General features: G+C 53.9%; 1 protein-coding gene across 3 annotated transcripts in view; it reads right to left on the bottom strand.

Moving 5' to 3' along the window:
* The window catches only part of EFR3B (EFR3 homolog B), a 109409-nt gene extending 94497 nt beyond the window's left edge, over positions 1-14912 (bottom strand). For 2 of the 3 annotated variants that reach the window (XM_077291768.1, XM_077291771.1), the window contains exon 1: positions 14831-14912. In XM_077291768.1, the coding sequence (XP_077147883.1) occupies positions 14831-14837 (7 nt within the window). In that variant the 5' untranslated portion in view covers positions 14838-14912. Of the gene's footprint in view, positions 1-3773; positions 3819-14830 lie in introns of those variants that run through there. The other variant, XM_077291769.1, reaches the window with a different exon arrangement.
* Positions 14913-17406: the final 2494 nt, after the last annotated feature.

Genomic DNA, 17406 nt, shown 5'->3' with positions numbered 1-17406 from the left:
TAAATCCCCCCTACATGCATCATAGTACACATGTAACATATATACAACCTTATAATAACATATAATCAATAATAACATAATAATAACCAATACACACCTTAACCATGACCAAAGAACAGGCCCAAGTTCAATGCTTGCAAGCCCTATACCCGGGTTACCAATTACAAAACAAAAATCTGTAAGTGAGGGTTACAGCCCACCACCAGGAACTGGAGACCATAGAGGCTCTCACCCTAATCTACCACACATCACCCTGACCCTCCCTAACAACACAAAAGAGAAAATCCTGTCCCTATAGCCCTACCAATCTCTCCCTACCTGCCCCTACCTGTCCCTCACTGACCCTCACTACCAACCTAATACTAACTACCTGTCCCTAAAGACTGCCCCTATCTGACCCTACAAAATAAAGATAAAAAGATAAAAAAGACTAAAGGTACCGTCACACTAAACAATATCGCTAGCGATCCGTGACGTTGCAGCGTCCTGGCTAGCGATATCGTTTAGTTTGACACGCAGCAGCGATCAGGATCCTGCTGTGATGTCGCTGGTCACTGAATAAAGTCCAGAACTTTATTTGGTCGTCCGATCGCCGTGTATCGTTGTGTTTGACACCAAAAGCAACGATACCAGCGATGTTTTACACTGGTAACCAGGGTAAACATCGGGTTACTAAGCGCAGGGCCGCGCTTAGTAACCCGATGTTTACCCTGGTTACCAGCGTAAAAGTTAAAAAAACAAACAGTACATACTCACCTTCGCGTCCCCCAGCGTCTGCTTCCTGCTCTGACTGAGATCCGGCCCTAAAGTGAAAGTGAAAGCACAGCACAGCGGTGACGTCACCGCTGTGCTGTTAGGGCCGGAGCTCAGTCAGTGTCAGGAAGCGGACGGCAGGGGACGCGCAGGTGAGCATGTACTGTTTGTTTTTTTTACTTTTACGCTGGTAACCAGGGTAAACATCGGGTTACTAAGCGCGGCCCTGCGCTTAGCAACCAGATGTTTACCCTGGTTACCCGGGGACCTCGGCATCGTTGGTCGCTGGAGAGCGGTCTGTGTGACAGCTCTCCAGCGATCAAACAGCGACGCTGCAGCGATCGGCATCGTTGTCGCTATCGCTGCAGCGTCGCTTCGTGTGAAGGTACCTTAACTCAACCCTATCACAGGCACACAGAACCTAACTCTCCCTAGGGCACATTAAAGGAGAAACCCCTCCAAAGAAGAGAGGCCCTCCCTGCACCCAGCCTCTCAAACTCCAGCAAGCGCACTTTTGCCAGGTCACCCAGGATGTTCCTAATCACCTCTTCCCTGGGGAGGACTTTCCACTGAGTAGACACTAGACACCGTGCATTCCACGTGTGGAACCTAGTTACTAAACTAACTAAGAAAACAGTGCCCCGATCTCGGCCACCAAGGGACCTGAATGCCCCATAGGCCCACTCCGCATAGGAAAGGCCTGCCAGCCTAGGCCAGCCAATGGAAGCACCCACCCTGCTATAGACCTCTGTATTAAAGGGACACCGAAGCAGGAAATGCTCCATGCTTTCAAGCATACCGCCACACTCTTCGCGGGGACAATCCCGGTCATCAGAGCATCTGCACTTCAGGTTGTCCCTCACATACAGCTTCCCATGGAAGCAGTGCCAAGCCAAGTCCCAAAACTTCAAGGGGATCCGCTTAGAATTCAATAACCCGAGCCCCACCTCCAGATCCCAGCTTGGGCAATCCCTGAGCGCCAGGGGCTTCTGAAAGTGGGTCAACAGGACCCTATTGTCAAGTAACCTTCTCGACATGGTCCTGATCTCCCACACTCCCAGACCCCACCGACGGATCACCTTCAAAACCGGGGTAGCATAAGCCGGAAGATGCCCATGAGGTGTTCGAAGGTCCTTTACCTGCCCTCCTGTCTCCCATTCCTGGAAGAAAGGCCGAAACCACCCCCTACAGGAGAATACCCACAGAGGAGCCCTCTCTGACCAGAGGTTGGCGATGTTTGCCTTAAGAAAGGTGTTTACTAGAAACACCACTGGGTTGACCATACCCAACCCTCCTAGTCTCCTCGTGCGGTACGTGACCTCCCTCTTGATTAGGTTCAGCCTATTTCCCCATAACAATTGGAAAAACAGGCTGTAGACCCGTGTCCAAAGAGGCTCTGGCAAGATGCAGACGCTGCCCAAATATATTAGCAAAGGAAGCAAATAGCCCTTGGCAAGACTAACCCTTTCCCTTAGGGTCAAAGACCAACCCTTCCACTGATCCACCTTCTGGGCGGCAATCTTAAGTCTGCCCTCCCAGTTTTGCTGGGGATAGTCCCCCGGGCCGAAACTGATGCCTAATATTTTTGCTGTGGCCTGAGGCCCTGGAAGGGTGTCCGGGAGATCAAAACTTGGATCTCCCCCTCCCAGCCAGAGACTCTCACACTTGTCTCGGTTGATCATGGAACCGGATGCCACCGAGTAGCGTTCAACCTCAGACATCACCCAATCTGCCTCCTCTCTCGAGGATACAAAAAGGGAAACATCATCAGCGTACGCCACTACCCTCAAGGCGGCCTCTGGCTCCGCCTGGTCCATCCTGACTCCCACCAACGGTCCACGCTCCACCCTCCTTAAAAGGGGGTCGATCGCAAACACGTATAACAGCGGGCTCAGAGGACAGCCCTGGCGGACACCAGACCTCACCTCAAAAGGGTGTCCGACCCAACCGTTCACGAGCGGAAAAGTCTCTGCCCCATTGTATAAAACTCTCAACCAATCAACAAACCTCCCAGGCAGACCATACCTCAGAAGGACGGACCAGAGGTACTCATGGTTAACCCGGTCAAAGGCCTTCGCCTGGTCTAAGGACAGCAAGTACCCCTTCCAGTGACCTGCCCTGCCCTGCTCCACTGCCTCCCGGACACCGAGCACAGCACTAAATGTACTGCGGCCTGGAACAGAGCAGTGCTGGGCCCCCGAAAGGAGCCGGGGCGCAAACTGCACCAACCGATTAAAAAGCACCTTTGCCAGAACCTTTCGGTCCGTATTGAGAAGCGCTATGGGACGCCAATTCTCAATACGGGACGAGTCTTTACCTTTTGACAGGATAATCAGGGCTGACTTCCTCATTGAACTGGGTAGAATGTCCGAGGAGAGGCACTCATTAAAAACCTCAGTCAAGAGGGGGACCAAAGAGTCCCTAAAAGTCTTGTAGAACTCGGATGTTAAGCCATCCGGACCGGGCGACTTTTTGGGCCGGAGCCCATCAATCGCCCGTCTCACTTCCTCTTCCCTGATTGCTTCTGCCAAAACATGAAGAGAGGGGTCATCCCCTGGCTCAGGGATGGTTTCAGTCAGGAAAGCCGACATCTCATCCCGATCAGGATCCCTCCTCCCCAAGAGGTGCAAGTAGAAGGATCTGACCACCTCCAGGATCCCTGATTTGGATCTGTTCAGGGACCCCGTACTGTCAATCAGTCCTCTCACCATCTTACAATTCACTGACAACCTGCAGTTTCTGTAAGGGTCGGGCGAGCGGTACCTCCCGAAATCCCTCTCAAAAACCAAGGATGTGTGCCTATCATACTGGCACCCCTTGAGCAAGGTCTTCACCCTGGAGATTTCCTCTCGGTCCCCTCCAGTCGAGACGAGCTGCTCGAGTTTCCTCCCCAGCTCCCGATACAGGCGGTACCTGTTCAGGCCTCTGAGGCTCGAGAGCTGACGGAAGAACCCTGCGACCCTTCTTTTGAAGATCTCCCACCACTCAGACCTACTGCTACAAAGACCCAAGAGAGGTACCTGGCTCTGAAGAAATTCCTCAAAGGACTGTCTTACTTCCGCCTCTTCCAGAAGGGACGAATTCAGCTTCCATAGGCCTCTCCCCATCCGGGGGGTCTCTGTAACATTCAAAGTAAAGAAAATGAAACAGTGATCGGAGAACTCCACCTCAACAGCGGACACTGCAGAAGAGACGGCTTCCTCCTTTAAAAAAAACCTATCTATCCTAGACCTACTGCTTCCCCTAAAAAAGGTGAAACCCCCGTGACCTGGGGTGTGCCGGATGTGGACATCCACCAGGCGAGCTTCGCTTACTATGCTATTCAAGGCTACGCTATCATAAGCCAGCCGGTCTCCGGGGCCTCCCCTATCACGGAGTCTGGTTACAGTATTAAAATCCCCACCGAAGACCACCTGCCGGCTCGTAAAAAGATAGGGCTTGATCCTCAGGAAGAGACATTTACGGTCCCACTTGGATTGTGGGCCATAGATATTGATGAGCCGAAGCTCCTGTCCCCTCATGAAGACGTCAAGGACCAAACATCTCCCCATTTCTACCTCGATCACCCGTCTGCATTCCACCTCCACGGTCTTAAAAAGGACCGCTACCCCGCTATACGGCTCGGCCGCAAGAGACCAGTATGAGGGCCCACTCCTCCATTCCCTCTTTGCTTTGTAGATGGACCCGAGGTCCGTTAGTCTGGTCTCCTGCAAAAATAAAATATCAGCCTCAACCCGGGTGAAAAAATCAAAGGCCGTAAATCTAGCCGTATCTGACTTTATGCTGGTGACATTAATCGACGCCAGAGTCAACGGGGTAGGTTCCGCCATCATGGGTGATTGAGTTAGATGGCCTGTTTTTTAACCGTACCCCCTGATTTCCTCTCCCCTTCTGAGGAGGAGCCCGACTCACCCCTCCTCTTTAAAGATACCGAGGTGTCCATATCCTCCTTTATAGCACTGGATTTCCCAGAAATAGATTCCTTGCCCCTGGACCCCGAGGTGGTCCCCTCTCCAAAGGAGTGTGAATCCCCCGGAGGACAGACCTGACCACTCCCCGAAGGCACCCCAGATGTTGCGACCGGCCCCTCACCCCCGACCTCCGACACAGCAGAGTCATCGAGGGCTTGGAACCGATTGGAGAGGGGGATCAGAGGGGAGTCAGCGAGCCCTTCCGTAGGCACCCCAGTGGCCAGGGGGGGGGGGCTTAGATTTTTTTAGCCTTGTTCTTCCTCTTCTTCCGACTCTTACCGGTACGATTGTCACCCGTTTTTTTAGGCTGCTCCACCACCTCTTCATCCAGACTTTCATACTGGGAAGAGTTATCAGAAGCAGCCAACTCCTCCCTCTCCATCCTCCGGATCTCCTCGCTCACCGCCTTCTCCCCCAGGGCCTCAGAGGCTTCGGCTGCCGTCTCCAGGGTGGGGGCAGTCATCACCCCAGTTGCCTGAGGCTTATCCTGCCCCCTGCCCTTACGGCTCCTCACCTGTTGCCACTGGTGGGCAGATGTACCAGCCTCGCCTTTCCTCACCGACCCCTCAGCTCCCCTCATGCCTCCACCCTCAGCCACAGCAGAAGTTGCACCACCGGGGACCCCCCCTTGGCTCCCCCCTGCCGGGCCAGAGATGGTGCTGGAAAAGGACCGGGGGCAGCGGCTATACGGGTGACCTAGGTCACCACACAGGTGACACCTAATGTCACCACAGGCCGCGGCAAGATGGCCTACCCCGCCACACAAGGCACATTTCTGTACCTTGCAGCCTGCGCTGAAGTGGCGGGGATCACCGCACCTGTGGCAGACCTTCGGTTGCCCCTGGTAGAAGATCTGGATTCTGTCCCTCCCCAGAAATGCTGAGGAAGGGATGTGGGTGACCGTACCTCCTGAAACCTTCAACTTTACCATGAAGGTCCAGCCCCCTGACCAAATGCCAAACTCGTCCCTATTTTTTTTAGGGACCTCGGTGACTTCCCCATAACGGGAAAGCCACGTCATTATGTCGACCCCAGAGAGTGACTCGTTACTTGTCAGAACGGTCACCCTCTTTACACTATTTTGGCGAGACACCGCCTGCACGGCAAAGTCTCGCCAGCCGGGCTCCCCCTTTGCCAGTTCGAAATTCGACCAGAAAAGCCACAAGCCCTCTGGCCGAACAAAACTGACATCGAAGAAGGAGGTGCCAAACGGATGAATCAGGGCAAAGATGTCCGTCGCCCTGAAGTCCATCTTCAGAAGGAGCTCCACAACCCTCGCCCTTGGCGGGCACGCTTCACTGCCCCTCCACCGAAGATGGACCACATTCCGCCTGGCCACCCCCTGCCCGGCTGTCGGGATGGACCAAACCGTTTCCCCTTCCCTTTTATCTTGGAAGGCAGCCTGGCCGTGTCTATCCAGCCAAAAGGCCAAGTCCACCACTCTTCCCTCTACTTCAATCGTCCGTTCTCCCTTTTTGAGGGCCTCCAGGAAGCGGCGCCGCAAAACGCTATCCCTGAGGTCCAGAGGCGAGGAAACCCCCTGACTAGACCCCGGGGCTCCAGCCACCACCCCCGAATAACTCCGAGAACCTGTGGCTGGGGGGGCAGATGGACCGGCCCCCTCCCCCCTTCTCCCACTACCATCAGACACCGTACTCACACTTGCCACCTTAGACGCACTGCCACTCGCATCCTCAACCATAGACACTTCCATACCCGCACCCTCCTCATCCACTCCATCAGTCACCCCACTCTCACTCTCATGCACACTGGGGTCATTATTATTTTGCCTCACCTTTTGGGTATTTCCAGGTTCACTGCTACCGCCACCTACTGGTGGCATCCTCCCTGCTGGGGGGTTTGGCACACACAGCGCTGCTGTCCCTTTAAGAGTCCTGCTGCCATAGGACTTAAGCAGCACAGCCTGACTTTCCACCATAGCAGGCACAGAGTCTCCTCCCTCACTGGCAGGTAGGAAGCCAGGTGCAGACCCGCCTCCAGCTCCATCCTGCCTTGTCACCGGAGCCCCCACCGCAGGTAAGCCCCCAGACTCAGGGGACCCCGCCAGGCAGACGCCCTTGCTGCTGTCTGCTGCAGTCCCTGCTCCATTGCTGGCTAAGTCCATTTTTTTTTCCTTTCTTTGGGAAGCCATGCCCCCAGCCTCCAGCCGCACAGCAGAGCTATCCAAAGCTGCACCTGCATGGGCAGCGGGTGCCGAGGAGGCCACGCCCCCCGAGACCGGCCACAGCGGGACCCCCAGAGCCGACCCAGAGCTGGATCCACCCCCCGGAATCCCCCCAGCGGTACCAGTCCCCTGAGGCACAGCACCCCCCACCACCACACCCTGAGCCACAAACAGCCTGGCCACAGCAACTCCAGCGGCCGGCCCCAGGCTAGGCCACTCCCCCTCAGCATCCACCAGCGGCGCTGCCCCCAATGCAGGAGACCCCGACTTCACCGCAGACCCCGCCAGGGGAGCCCCCACCATTTTCTTTTTATGAGCCTGTAATGCCGAAGCCGCAGGCCCCTCCCCCTTTACTTTACTAGGTGCCTGGGACCCCAGAAGCGATCCAGATTTAGCGGATCCGTAAGTGGGGGACCCGGACACCCCAGCGCTCACCGCCGGAGATGCGGTCCCGGCTGCCACTCTCTTGCCCACCGCTGGGCCACCTTCCACACCATGCTCCATATCAGACACATCACTACCCCCTCCATTACCACAAACAGAGGCAGCGCCCTGCATGTCATGGCCTGTAATCTCCCCGCTCCCCCGCTGCGGACCCACAACAGAGCCCGAGCCGGGGTGGGTAGCGGGTGCCGCACAGCGGGATCGGGGGGCCCCAGAGAGGGGGACATACACATATTTCTCCACAGTAGATGTTTTCTTGTTATTCCTTTTCTTAACCTTCCTCTTCATCCCCCTCCTGGTTGCCTCGTCCTCACAGATCTCATCCCCGAACCTCAGCTGGTTAAAACGGACCGGGGACTCGATCTGCCGGATCTGCTGCATGACGAGGCAGCCCCCCTCGCTGCTACTACCACCATCCTCATCCTCCCCCTCGCTCCCGCTGTCCCCTGAAGGGCCAGAATCTGACAGGAGGGCCACCTGCTCGGGGGCTATCCCGCTATGCGACGCCTGGAGATCTCTTACCAGGCCACCAGGCGGTGGGTAGGGCGCGACCTCCTCCTCGCATTCCTCATCATCCTCCTCCACCACCTGGCCGGAGCTCCGTGACCCCTCCGGAGCCCCACCGGTCATGGCTCTGAACCGGTCGTCGTTCTCCAGCTTTTCACGGAAGGGCCCGCTGCCATCCAGGATCTCACACCTCCGGCTTTCCAGGTCTTGTATGGATTGTTTTATCTTCTTGACCGCGGCGGATAGCTCGGCCTTCTTATTGCCGGAGGCCCTGTCAGACCTCTCCTTAGCTACGCTCAACTCCCCCCAGAGGGATTTTAGCTTCCATGAGGCGTCCTCATACTCGCAGAGGTGCGCATGGATGCGTGAACCATAGACCACGGCGGATTCACGAGCCGCCTTAGTACCCCAACCAAGGGGCACCGCTGCAGCACCCCTGCTCGTACTAGGCCTACCTCCGGGGGAAGGAGCCGCCGCGGCCTCAGGGGTCCTACGGGTCTTCATACTGGATCCCTTGCCTGATCCTTGGCCAGATCTTGTGGCCCTAGCCGGAGTTGGAGTCCTCCCACCCCCCGCCGGCTTGGACCGGGAGGCGGGAGCCGGGGGCCCAGCCCCGGAGGCCAGTCCCAAAATGAGCCTTCTTTCCTGGGAAGGGGGCAGACAAAAAGTCCTGGATGAAAAACTTTACCTCCCTTCCCAGGAGCTCTCTCTACGCAGCACACAGAGCACACGGCAAGCAGGCTCCACCTCTTCCTCTATGACACTCCAGAGCTGCACTCACTATTCTGCTGGTGCAGTCACTGTGTACATACATTACATTACTGATCCTGAGTTACATCCTGTATTATACCCCAGAGCTGCACTCACTATTCTGCTGGTGCAGTCACTGTGTACATACATTACATTACTGATCCTGAGTTACATCCTGTATTATACCCCAGAGCTGCACTCACTATTCTGCTGGTGCAGTCACTGTGTACATACATTACATTACTGATCCTGAGTTACATCCTGTATTATACTCCAGAGCTGCACTCACTATTCTGCTGGTGCAGTCACTGTGTGCATACAGTACATTACATTACTGATCCTGAGTTACATCCTGTATTATACTCCAGAGCTGCACTCAGTATTCTGTTGGTGCAGTCACTGTGTACATACATTACATTACTGATCCTGAGTTACATCCTGTATTATACCCCAGAGCTGCACTCACTATTCTGCTGGTCTAGTCACTGTGTACATACATTACATTACTGATCCTGAGTTACATCCTGTATTATACCCCAGAGCTGCACTCACTATTCTGCTGGTCTAGTCACTGTGTACATACATTACATTACTGATCCTGAGTTACATCCTGTATTATACTCCAGAGCTGCACTCACTATTCTGCTGGTGCAGTCACTGTGTACATACATTACATTACTGATCCTGAGTTACATCCTGTATTATACTCCAGAGCTGCACTCACTATTCTGCTGGTGCAGTCACTGTGTACATACATTACATTACTGATCCTGAGTTACCTCATGTATTATACTCCAGAGCTGCACTCACTATTCTGCTGGTGCTGTCACTGTGTACATACATTACATTACTGATCCTGAGTTACCTCATGTATTATACTCCAGAGCTGCACTCACTATTCTGCTGGTGCAGTCACTGTGTACATACATTACGTTACTGATCCTTAGTTACATCCTGTATTATACCCAGAGCTGCACTCACTATTCTGCTGGTGCAGTCACTGTGTACATATATTCCTGCACTGACTCTGCCCTGTATGAGCAGTAGCGTTATATTATCAGATGTGTCAGGGTAGTGATTCTGTACACTCTCAGGGAATATTAGTGCGGAGCTGCGCTCTATACAGTGACCCCAGAGACCACAGCTACATATGTGGCAGTCGTTTCTGGAATTTCCTTCTTGTATTAGTAAACTCTCTGTTACTTCCCCATAATCCCCTGTGTCAAAACATTTCCAATTCCTGTTTATCAGCACAGGCAGCCATTGTTCACACTCCCCCCTGCTGAGCGCAGGACATAATCCAAAGGTCCCCGTCACCAGTGCAGCCAGTATAGACTGCCGGCTGTAATAATGGGATGATGGCAGCAGACAGGCCGGCACGACTCAGACCCGGAATTCTGCAGGTGGAAATATATTCAATAAACCATAATAAAAAAAAACCCTATAACATTACTGCATGGAGCAGGTGGACTTGCATTGTTACGGCGTGTTACACCCTCACATTGCTCCAGCTCTTTTCTTGGTCTTGGTGTCAGTCATTACTATCGGTCTAGTGTTCTATTCATGATACTGGAAGCTCGAAACTTTTAAGTCCTTTGGGGCAGGAACAAAGAAATATACTAGATAGTGTTTAGGACACATTTTGATATAACCTCCTTCCCACTTATCCATAGTGTTCTGCTCTGTGTATAAGTAACTAAATATTAGATTGTAGGCTCCTCGGGGGCGGGTCCAGTCAACCTTGGTATGGGGTGACATTAGGGTGGAGAAAGCAGCAGTAGGATAGGGCCCTATTTTAAATGTTTGCCATTGTGCCACTTATTTGTTTCTTCATTTGTCCTGCATATTAGTAATTAAAATTATATTATATGAACCATGAATCAATTAAATATGATCCTTGGGGGCGGGGATAAACACACTTTGGAAATGGAGGGTGAAGAGCCCATTTAGCTAAACCCTCACCCAACTCTACATATGTCCATAACAATGTGGTTTGTCAATAAGTAACTACAATTAGATTACAAGAATCATATGTCAAAATAAAGTGGTCCTTGTGGGCGGGACAATGTGGCACTGGGCCATGCTGTAATAGGTTAGATTTTGTAAATTTGAAAGAGGACCATATTTTAATACTTATGGCATCGGCTTTCCCAAGCATGCTCATGGTCACGTTATATACTCTGGATAATACTGTAACCAGAAATTGGATTGGATTGTAAGCTCCTAGGTTCCAAAAAAATTGATCCTTGGGGGTGGGGCAAAAAAAGCACAGGATTTTCCTCAGGTTTTGTATTGTGCAAGCATGAAAGACGTCCCAATTTTGAATTTTTGCACAGTGGTCTAGGCATAATTAACTAAAACTTAGATCGTAGGTTCCTTGGGGGTGGATCCTGTCACTTTTGGGATAGGGCAGGGGAAGCATCAGTAGTATGAGGCCCTATTTTTAATTTTTGCCATGGTGTCCCCTCTCCTCTGCGTCTTCCTGTGGTCTGTATATTACTAATTAAAAATTATATGCGCCATGGGTCAAGAAAATATGATCCTTGGGGGCGGGGATAAACAACCTTTGGAAATGGATGGTTAGGGGCCTATTTTGCTAAGCCCTCACCCAAGTCTACATAAGTTCATAGGAATGTGGTCTGTCTATAAGTAACCAAAATAAGATTACAAGAAAAATGGATAAAGAAAACGTGCTCCTTGGGGGCGGGACAAAAGTATTGGGCCATGTTAAATTAGATGGTACTTTATGTGAATTTGAAAGGGGCCCATTTATTTTTAATATTGCTATAGCATCGGCGTTCCTCCAGGCATGGTCTTCATCATGTGGTTTAATCTGTAACTACTGGAAACAAGTAATTGGATTGTAAGCTCTTTGGTTCCAAAGAATTGGATCCTCGGGGGTGGGGCACACCAACATAAGTCAATCTTGGTTCAGGTTTTGTATGGAGTTAACCTGAACGGTGCCCCAATTTTTGAAGTTTGTCACTGTGCACCATTGACTATATTCGCGTGGTCTGTGTATCATTAACTAAAAATTAAATTGTAAACTCCTGGATTCGAGCACAGGGTGTTATATAATCCTGTGCAGACGGGAGAACTGCACCTAGTTATGACTCTTTCCAATCAATGTGAATCAAAATTGTCAGCTCTTCAGACAACAAGGGGTTAAATAGAACACGGCGATTACCTTGTATCATCTCCTTGTATTATAGAATATCCAAATATCAAAACAAAACCAATGAAAAAGTATCTAAACACAGCAGAACAGAGGCAGCAGAACAGAGGCAGAAGGGCAGAGGCAGAAGAGCAGAGGCAGAAGAGCAGAGGCAGCAAAGAAAAGGTAGCAGGGCAGAGGCAGCAGAACAGAAGTAGCAGAGCAGAGGTAGCAGAACTGAGGCAGCAGAGCAGAGGTAGCAGAACAGAGGCATCAGAACAGACAACGGAGCAGATGTAGCAGAGCAGAGGTAGCGGAGGTAGCAGAGCAGAGGTAGCAGAGCAGAGGTATCAGAACAGAGGCATCAGAACAGAGGCATCAGAACAGACAACAGAGCAGATGTAGCAGAGCAGAGGTAGCGGAGGTAGCAGAGCAGAGGAAGCAGAACAGAGGTAGCAGAACAGACAGCAGAGCAGATGTAGCAGAGCAGAGGTAGCAGAGCAGATGTAGCAGAGGTAGCAGAACAGAGACAGCAAAACAGAGACAGCAGAACAGAAGCAGCAGAGCAGAGGTAGCAGAGCTGAATTTGATGGTTAACTCTTTCTTAAAGGGAAATTCCAAAACGACACCCTATAGATCTCAAGAACAAAAAGAATGGCACCAAATGACAGACTAAGCTCTGCTACATCTGTGTGTCAGTAAGAGAAGGCGAGCGACGAGATGAATGATGAGAATTGGCCGCTGCGCCGATCACGGTCACAATAATCAGGCACCTCAGTCCTAATCCCCGATGATGCCACCCGGACCGACACTACAGCAAACCCCAACAGAGCTGGCACTGGAGCGTACAAGGATGCAGCGTGCAGCAGGAGGACCGGCCGGGGCAGACACTGAGGATGATGAGGGTGGCAGTACAGTCATGGATGAGCAGCCAGTGACATCCCCTGTAAATCTCATCGATCAGATCACAGTGACGTCAGTGAGGACCAGACACAGAGCAGGTGGGGGTCCCCGGCCCCTCTCACCACCCAGGGACCCCCCAGAGCTGGCACTGTACAGAGACATGCAGATACAGAGACCCCGAGGTGACAGGTCGCTGCCCAGTGTAGTGGGGTCTGTGCAATGTGGGGGGTGACATGCAGTGCAGAGGGGTCTGCAGGGGTGCAGGCTGCCGTATATTATCAGGACACCTCACAGTGAGGGAATGGGGGTCACATAGGGTTTGGGAGTGATATAGGGGGCTGCGCAGTAAGGCAGGAGATGCAGGGAGATGGGGAAAACTCTTCAGTGCAGGGGGCGCTCGGCGCTAAGGTCTTGAAATATTGGGGTGCAGAGTAATTACATCGGGAGTCATAGAGCTGCAGTGTTTTGCAGGGCAGGGGTACAGAGAGGAGGGGGGATGTGCGCTGTTGGGTAATGGGGGGGCTGACATGTAGTGGGGGGCGCAGTGTAGAGGCGCCCTGTACAGCACCGGTCACAGGCATTGTTAGGTTGTTACAGTACAGGGGTGACATGCCGTGAGGGGGGCTGCACTGGAGGGGTGTCATACTGTACAGGTGACATGCAGTGAGGGGGCTGCACTGGAGGGGCATCATATTGTACAGGTGACATGCAGTGAGGGGCTGCAGTGGAGGGGCATCATACTGTACAGGTGACATGCAGTGAGGGGGCTGCACTGGAGGGGCATCATATTGTACAGGTGACATGCAGTGAGGGGCTGCACTGGAGGGGCGTCATACTGTACAGGTGACATGCAGTGAGGGGGCTGCACTGGAGGGGCGCTATACTGTACAGGTGACATGCAGTGAGGGGGCTGCACTGGAGGGGCGTCATACTGCACAGGTGACATGCAGTGAGGGGGCTGCACTGGAGGGGCGTTATACTGTACAGGTGACATGCAGTGAGGGGGCTGCACTGGAGGGGCATCATACTGTACAGGTGACATGCAGTGAGGGGGCTGCACTGGAGGGGCGTCATACTGTACAGGTGACATGCAGTGAGGGGGCTGCACTGGAGGGGCGTCATACTGTACAGGTGACATGCAGTGAGGGGGCTGCACTGGAGGGGCGTTATACTGTACAGGTGACATGCAGTGAGGGGCTGCACTGGAGGGGCGTCATACTGTACAGGTGACATGCAGTGAGGGGGGCTGCACTGGAGGGGCGTCATACTGTACAGGTGACATGCAGTGAGGGGGCTGCACTGGAGGGGCGTTATACTGTACAGGTGACATGCAGTGAGGGGGCTGCACTGGAGGGGCGTCATACTGTACAGGTGACATGCAGTGAGGGGGCTGCACTGGAGGGGCGTTATACTGTACAGGTGACATGCAGTGAGGGGCTGCACTGGAGGGGCGTCATACTGTACAGGTGACATGCAGTGAGGGGCTGCACTGGAGGGGCGTTATACTGTACAGGTGACATGCAGTGAGGGGCTGCACTGGAGGGGCGTCATACTGTACAGGTGACATGCAGTTTGGGGGGCTGCACTGGAGGGGCGTCATACTGTACAGGTGACATGCAGTGAGGGGGCTGCACTGGAGGGGCGTTATACTGTACAGGTGACATGCAGTGAGGGGGGCTGCACTGGAGCGGCGTCATACTGTACAGGTGACATGCAGTGAGGGGCTGCACTGGAGGGGCGTCATACTGTACAGGTGACATGCAGTTTGGGGGGCTGCACTGGAGGGGCGTCATACTGTACAGGTGACATGCAGTGAGGGGGCTGCACTGGAGGGGCGTCATACTGTACAGGTGACATGCAGTGAGGGGGCTGCACTGGAGGGGCGTCATACTGTACAGGTGACATGCAGTGAGGGGCTGCACTGGAGGGGCGTCATACTGTACAGGTGACATGCAGTGAGGGGGCTGCACTGGAGGGGCGTCATACTGTACAGTTGACATGCAGTGAGGGGCTGCACTGGAGGGGCGTCATACTGTACAGGTGACATGCAGTTTGGGGGGCTGCACTGGAGGGGCACCATTCTGCACAGGTGCATGCGGGGTGCCCTACATTTGGGGTCTGGCTGTGTCTGGGGGGCACTGCCCTGAGGAGCCGGGTTCTTACCATACATCGCTGCTTTGTGCCGCTGCTGTCGGTGTCTCCTCCTCGGCTCAGCAGCAGCAGCAGGGAGGGGGCTGGGGATGAATGGAGGGGGCTGGCAGCGGCTGGAGCGGCTCATTCAGCTCCTATCCCGGGGAGGGGGAGGGCTCTATGCAAATACCTCCGCTCCCATCATGCATCACACCCTGCTCTATCAGCTCCCCTCCCCCTGCAGCCGGGAGGTGTGGAGGAGCCTCATCCTCTGCACTGACAGCAGAGCCCGTCTCCTCCTGCAGGAGGCGCTGCCGGACCTCACTGCTCTCCCCGCCTCCTCCGCAGGCAGTGACCGCTCTGCCCTGAGCTTGTGGAGGTGCGGGGCCCCCGGTGCTGGCCCTGCTGATGAGGCGCCGTCCCCCGGTGCTGGCCCTGCTGATGAGGCGCCGTCCCCCGGACCCTTCCTTGTCCTCGGTGACCATCGCTGCTGAGCACAGTACTGTGCGGTGTGTGATAGTATCGGTGGGATCTGCTCCTCTCACACACCGGGCACTCAGCTGTTAGTGTGTTAATAAGTTTATAATTTGTTTCTCACCCCTTTAAACAGGGCCTTATAGGGCAGAAGGGCGAGCCACCAGGGGGCGGGTGCTACTTGTGCAATTGTAGGGTGCCAACCTCCACACAAGGTAGGGCCAGTCAGCGGTAGAGTAGGGTTAGTCAGCGGTAGAGTAGGGTTAGTCAGCGGAAGAGTAGGGTCAGTCAGCGGAAGAGTAGGGTCAGTCAGCGGTAGATTAGGGTCAGCGCTAGAGTAGGGTCAGTCGGCGGTAGAGTAGGGCTAGTCAGCGGTAGAGTAGGGCCAGTCAGCGGTGGAGTAGGGTCAGTCAGCGGTAGAGTAAGGACAGTCAGCGGTAGAGTAAGGACAGTAGGGTCAGCAGTAGAGTGGGGTCAGTCAGCGATAGAGTAGGGTTAGTCAGCGGTAGAGTAGGGCTAGTCAGCAGTAGAGTAGGGTCAGTCAGCAATAGATTTGGGCCAGTCAGCGGAAGAGTAGGGTCAGTCAGCGGTAGATTAGGGTCAGCGGTAGAGTAGGGTCAGTCGGCGGTAGAGTAATGCCAGTCAGCGGTAGAGCAGGGCCAGTCAGCGGTAGATTAGGGTCAGTCAGCGGTAGAGTAGAGGCAGCCAGCGGTAGAGTAGAGGCAGCCAGCGGTAGAGTAGGGTCAGTCAGCGGTAGAGTAGGGTCAGTCAGCGGTAGAGTAGGGAAAGTCAGCGGTAGAGTAGGGTCAGTCAGCGGTAGAGTAAGGACAGTCAGCGGTAGAGTAAGGACAGTAGGGTCAGCAGTAGAGTGGGGTCAGTCAGCGATAGAGTAGGGTTAGTCAGCGGTAGAGTAGGGCTAGTCAGCAGTAGAGTAGGGTCAGTCAGCAATAGATTTGGGCCAGTCAGCGGAAGAGTAGGGTCAGTCAGCGGTAGATTAGGGTCAGCGGTAGAGTAGGGTCAGTCGGCGGTAGAGTAATGCCAGTCAGCGGTAGAGCAGGGCCAGTCAGCGGTAGATTAGGGTCAGTCAGCGGTAGAGTAGAGGCAGCCAGCGGTAGAGTAGAGGCAGCCAGCGGTAGAGTAGGGTCAGTCAGCGGTAGAGTAGGGTCAGTCAGCGGTAGAGTAGGGAAAGTCAGCGGTAGAGTAGGGTCAGTCAGCGGTAGAGTAAGGTCAGTCAGCGGTAGAGTAGGGCCAGTCAGCTGTAGAGCCAGTCAGTGGTAGAGTGGGGTCAGTCAGCGGTTGAGTAGGGTTAGTCAGCGGTAGATTTGGGCCAGTCAGCGGAAGAGTAGGGTCAGTCAGCGGAAGAGTAGGGTCAGTCAGCGGTAGATTAGGGTCAGCGGTAGAGTAGGGTCAGTCGGCGGTAGAGTAGGGCTAGTCAGCGGTAGAGTAGGGCCAGTCAGCGGTAGAGTAAGGACAGTCAGCGGTAGAGTAAGGACAGTAGGGTCAGCAGTAGAGTGGGGTCAGTCAGCGATAGAGTAGGGTTAGTCAGCGGTAGAGTAGGGCTAGTCAGCAGTAGAGTAGGGTCAGTCAGCGGTAGATTTGGGCCAGTCAGCGGAAGAGTAGGGTCAGTCAGCGGTAGATTAGGGTCAGCGGTAGAGTAGGGTCAGTCGGCGGTAGAGTAGGGCTAGTCAGCGGTAGAGTAGGGCCAGTCAGCGGTGGAGTAGGGTCAGTCAGCGGTAGAGTAAGGACAGTCAGCGGTAGAGTAAGGACAGTAGGGTCAGCAGTAGAGTGGGGTCAGTCAGCGATAGAGCAGGGTTAGTCAGCGGTAGAGTAGGGCTAGTCAGCAGTAGAGTAGGGTCAGTCAGCAATAGATTTGGGCCAGTCAGCGGAAGAGTAGGGTCAGTCAGCGGTAGATTAGGGTCAGCGGTAGAGTAGGGTCAGTCGGCGGTAGAGTAGGGCTACTCAGCGGTAGAGTAGGGCCAGTCAGCGGTGGAGTAGGGTCAGTCAGCGGTAGAGTAAGGACAGTCAGCGGTAGAGTAGGGTCAGTCAGCGGTAGAGTAGGGTCAGACGGCGGTAGAGTAGGGTCAGTCACTGGTAGACTAGGGTTAGTCGGCGGGGTAGAGTAATGCCAGTCAGCG

This window comes from Ranitomeya variabilis, chromosome 2 (assembly GCF_051348905.1).
Source record: "Ranitomeya variabilis isolate aRanVar5 chromosome 2, aRanVar5.hap1, whole genome shotgun sequence".
Classification (NCBI taxonomy): domain Eukaryota; kingdom Metazoa; phylum Chordata; class Amphibia; order Anura; family Dendrobatidae; genus Ranitomeya; species Ranitomeya variabilis.
This window is presented reverse-complemented; position numbering and strand designations above follow the sequence as displayed.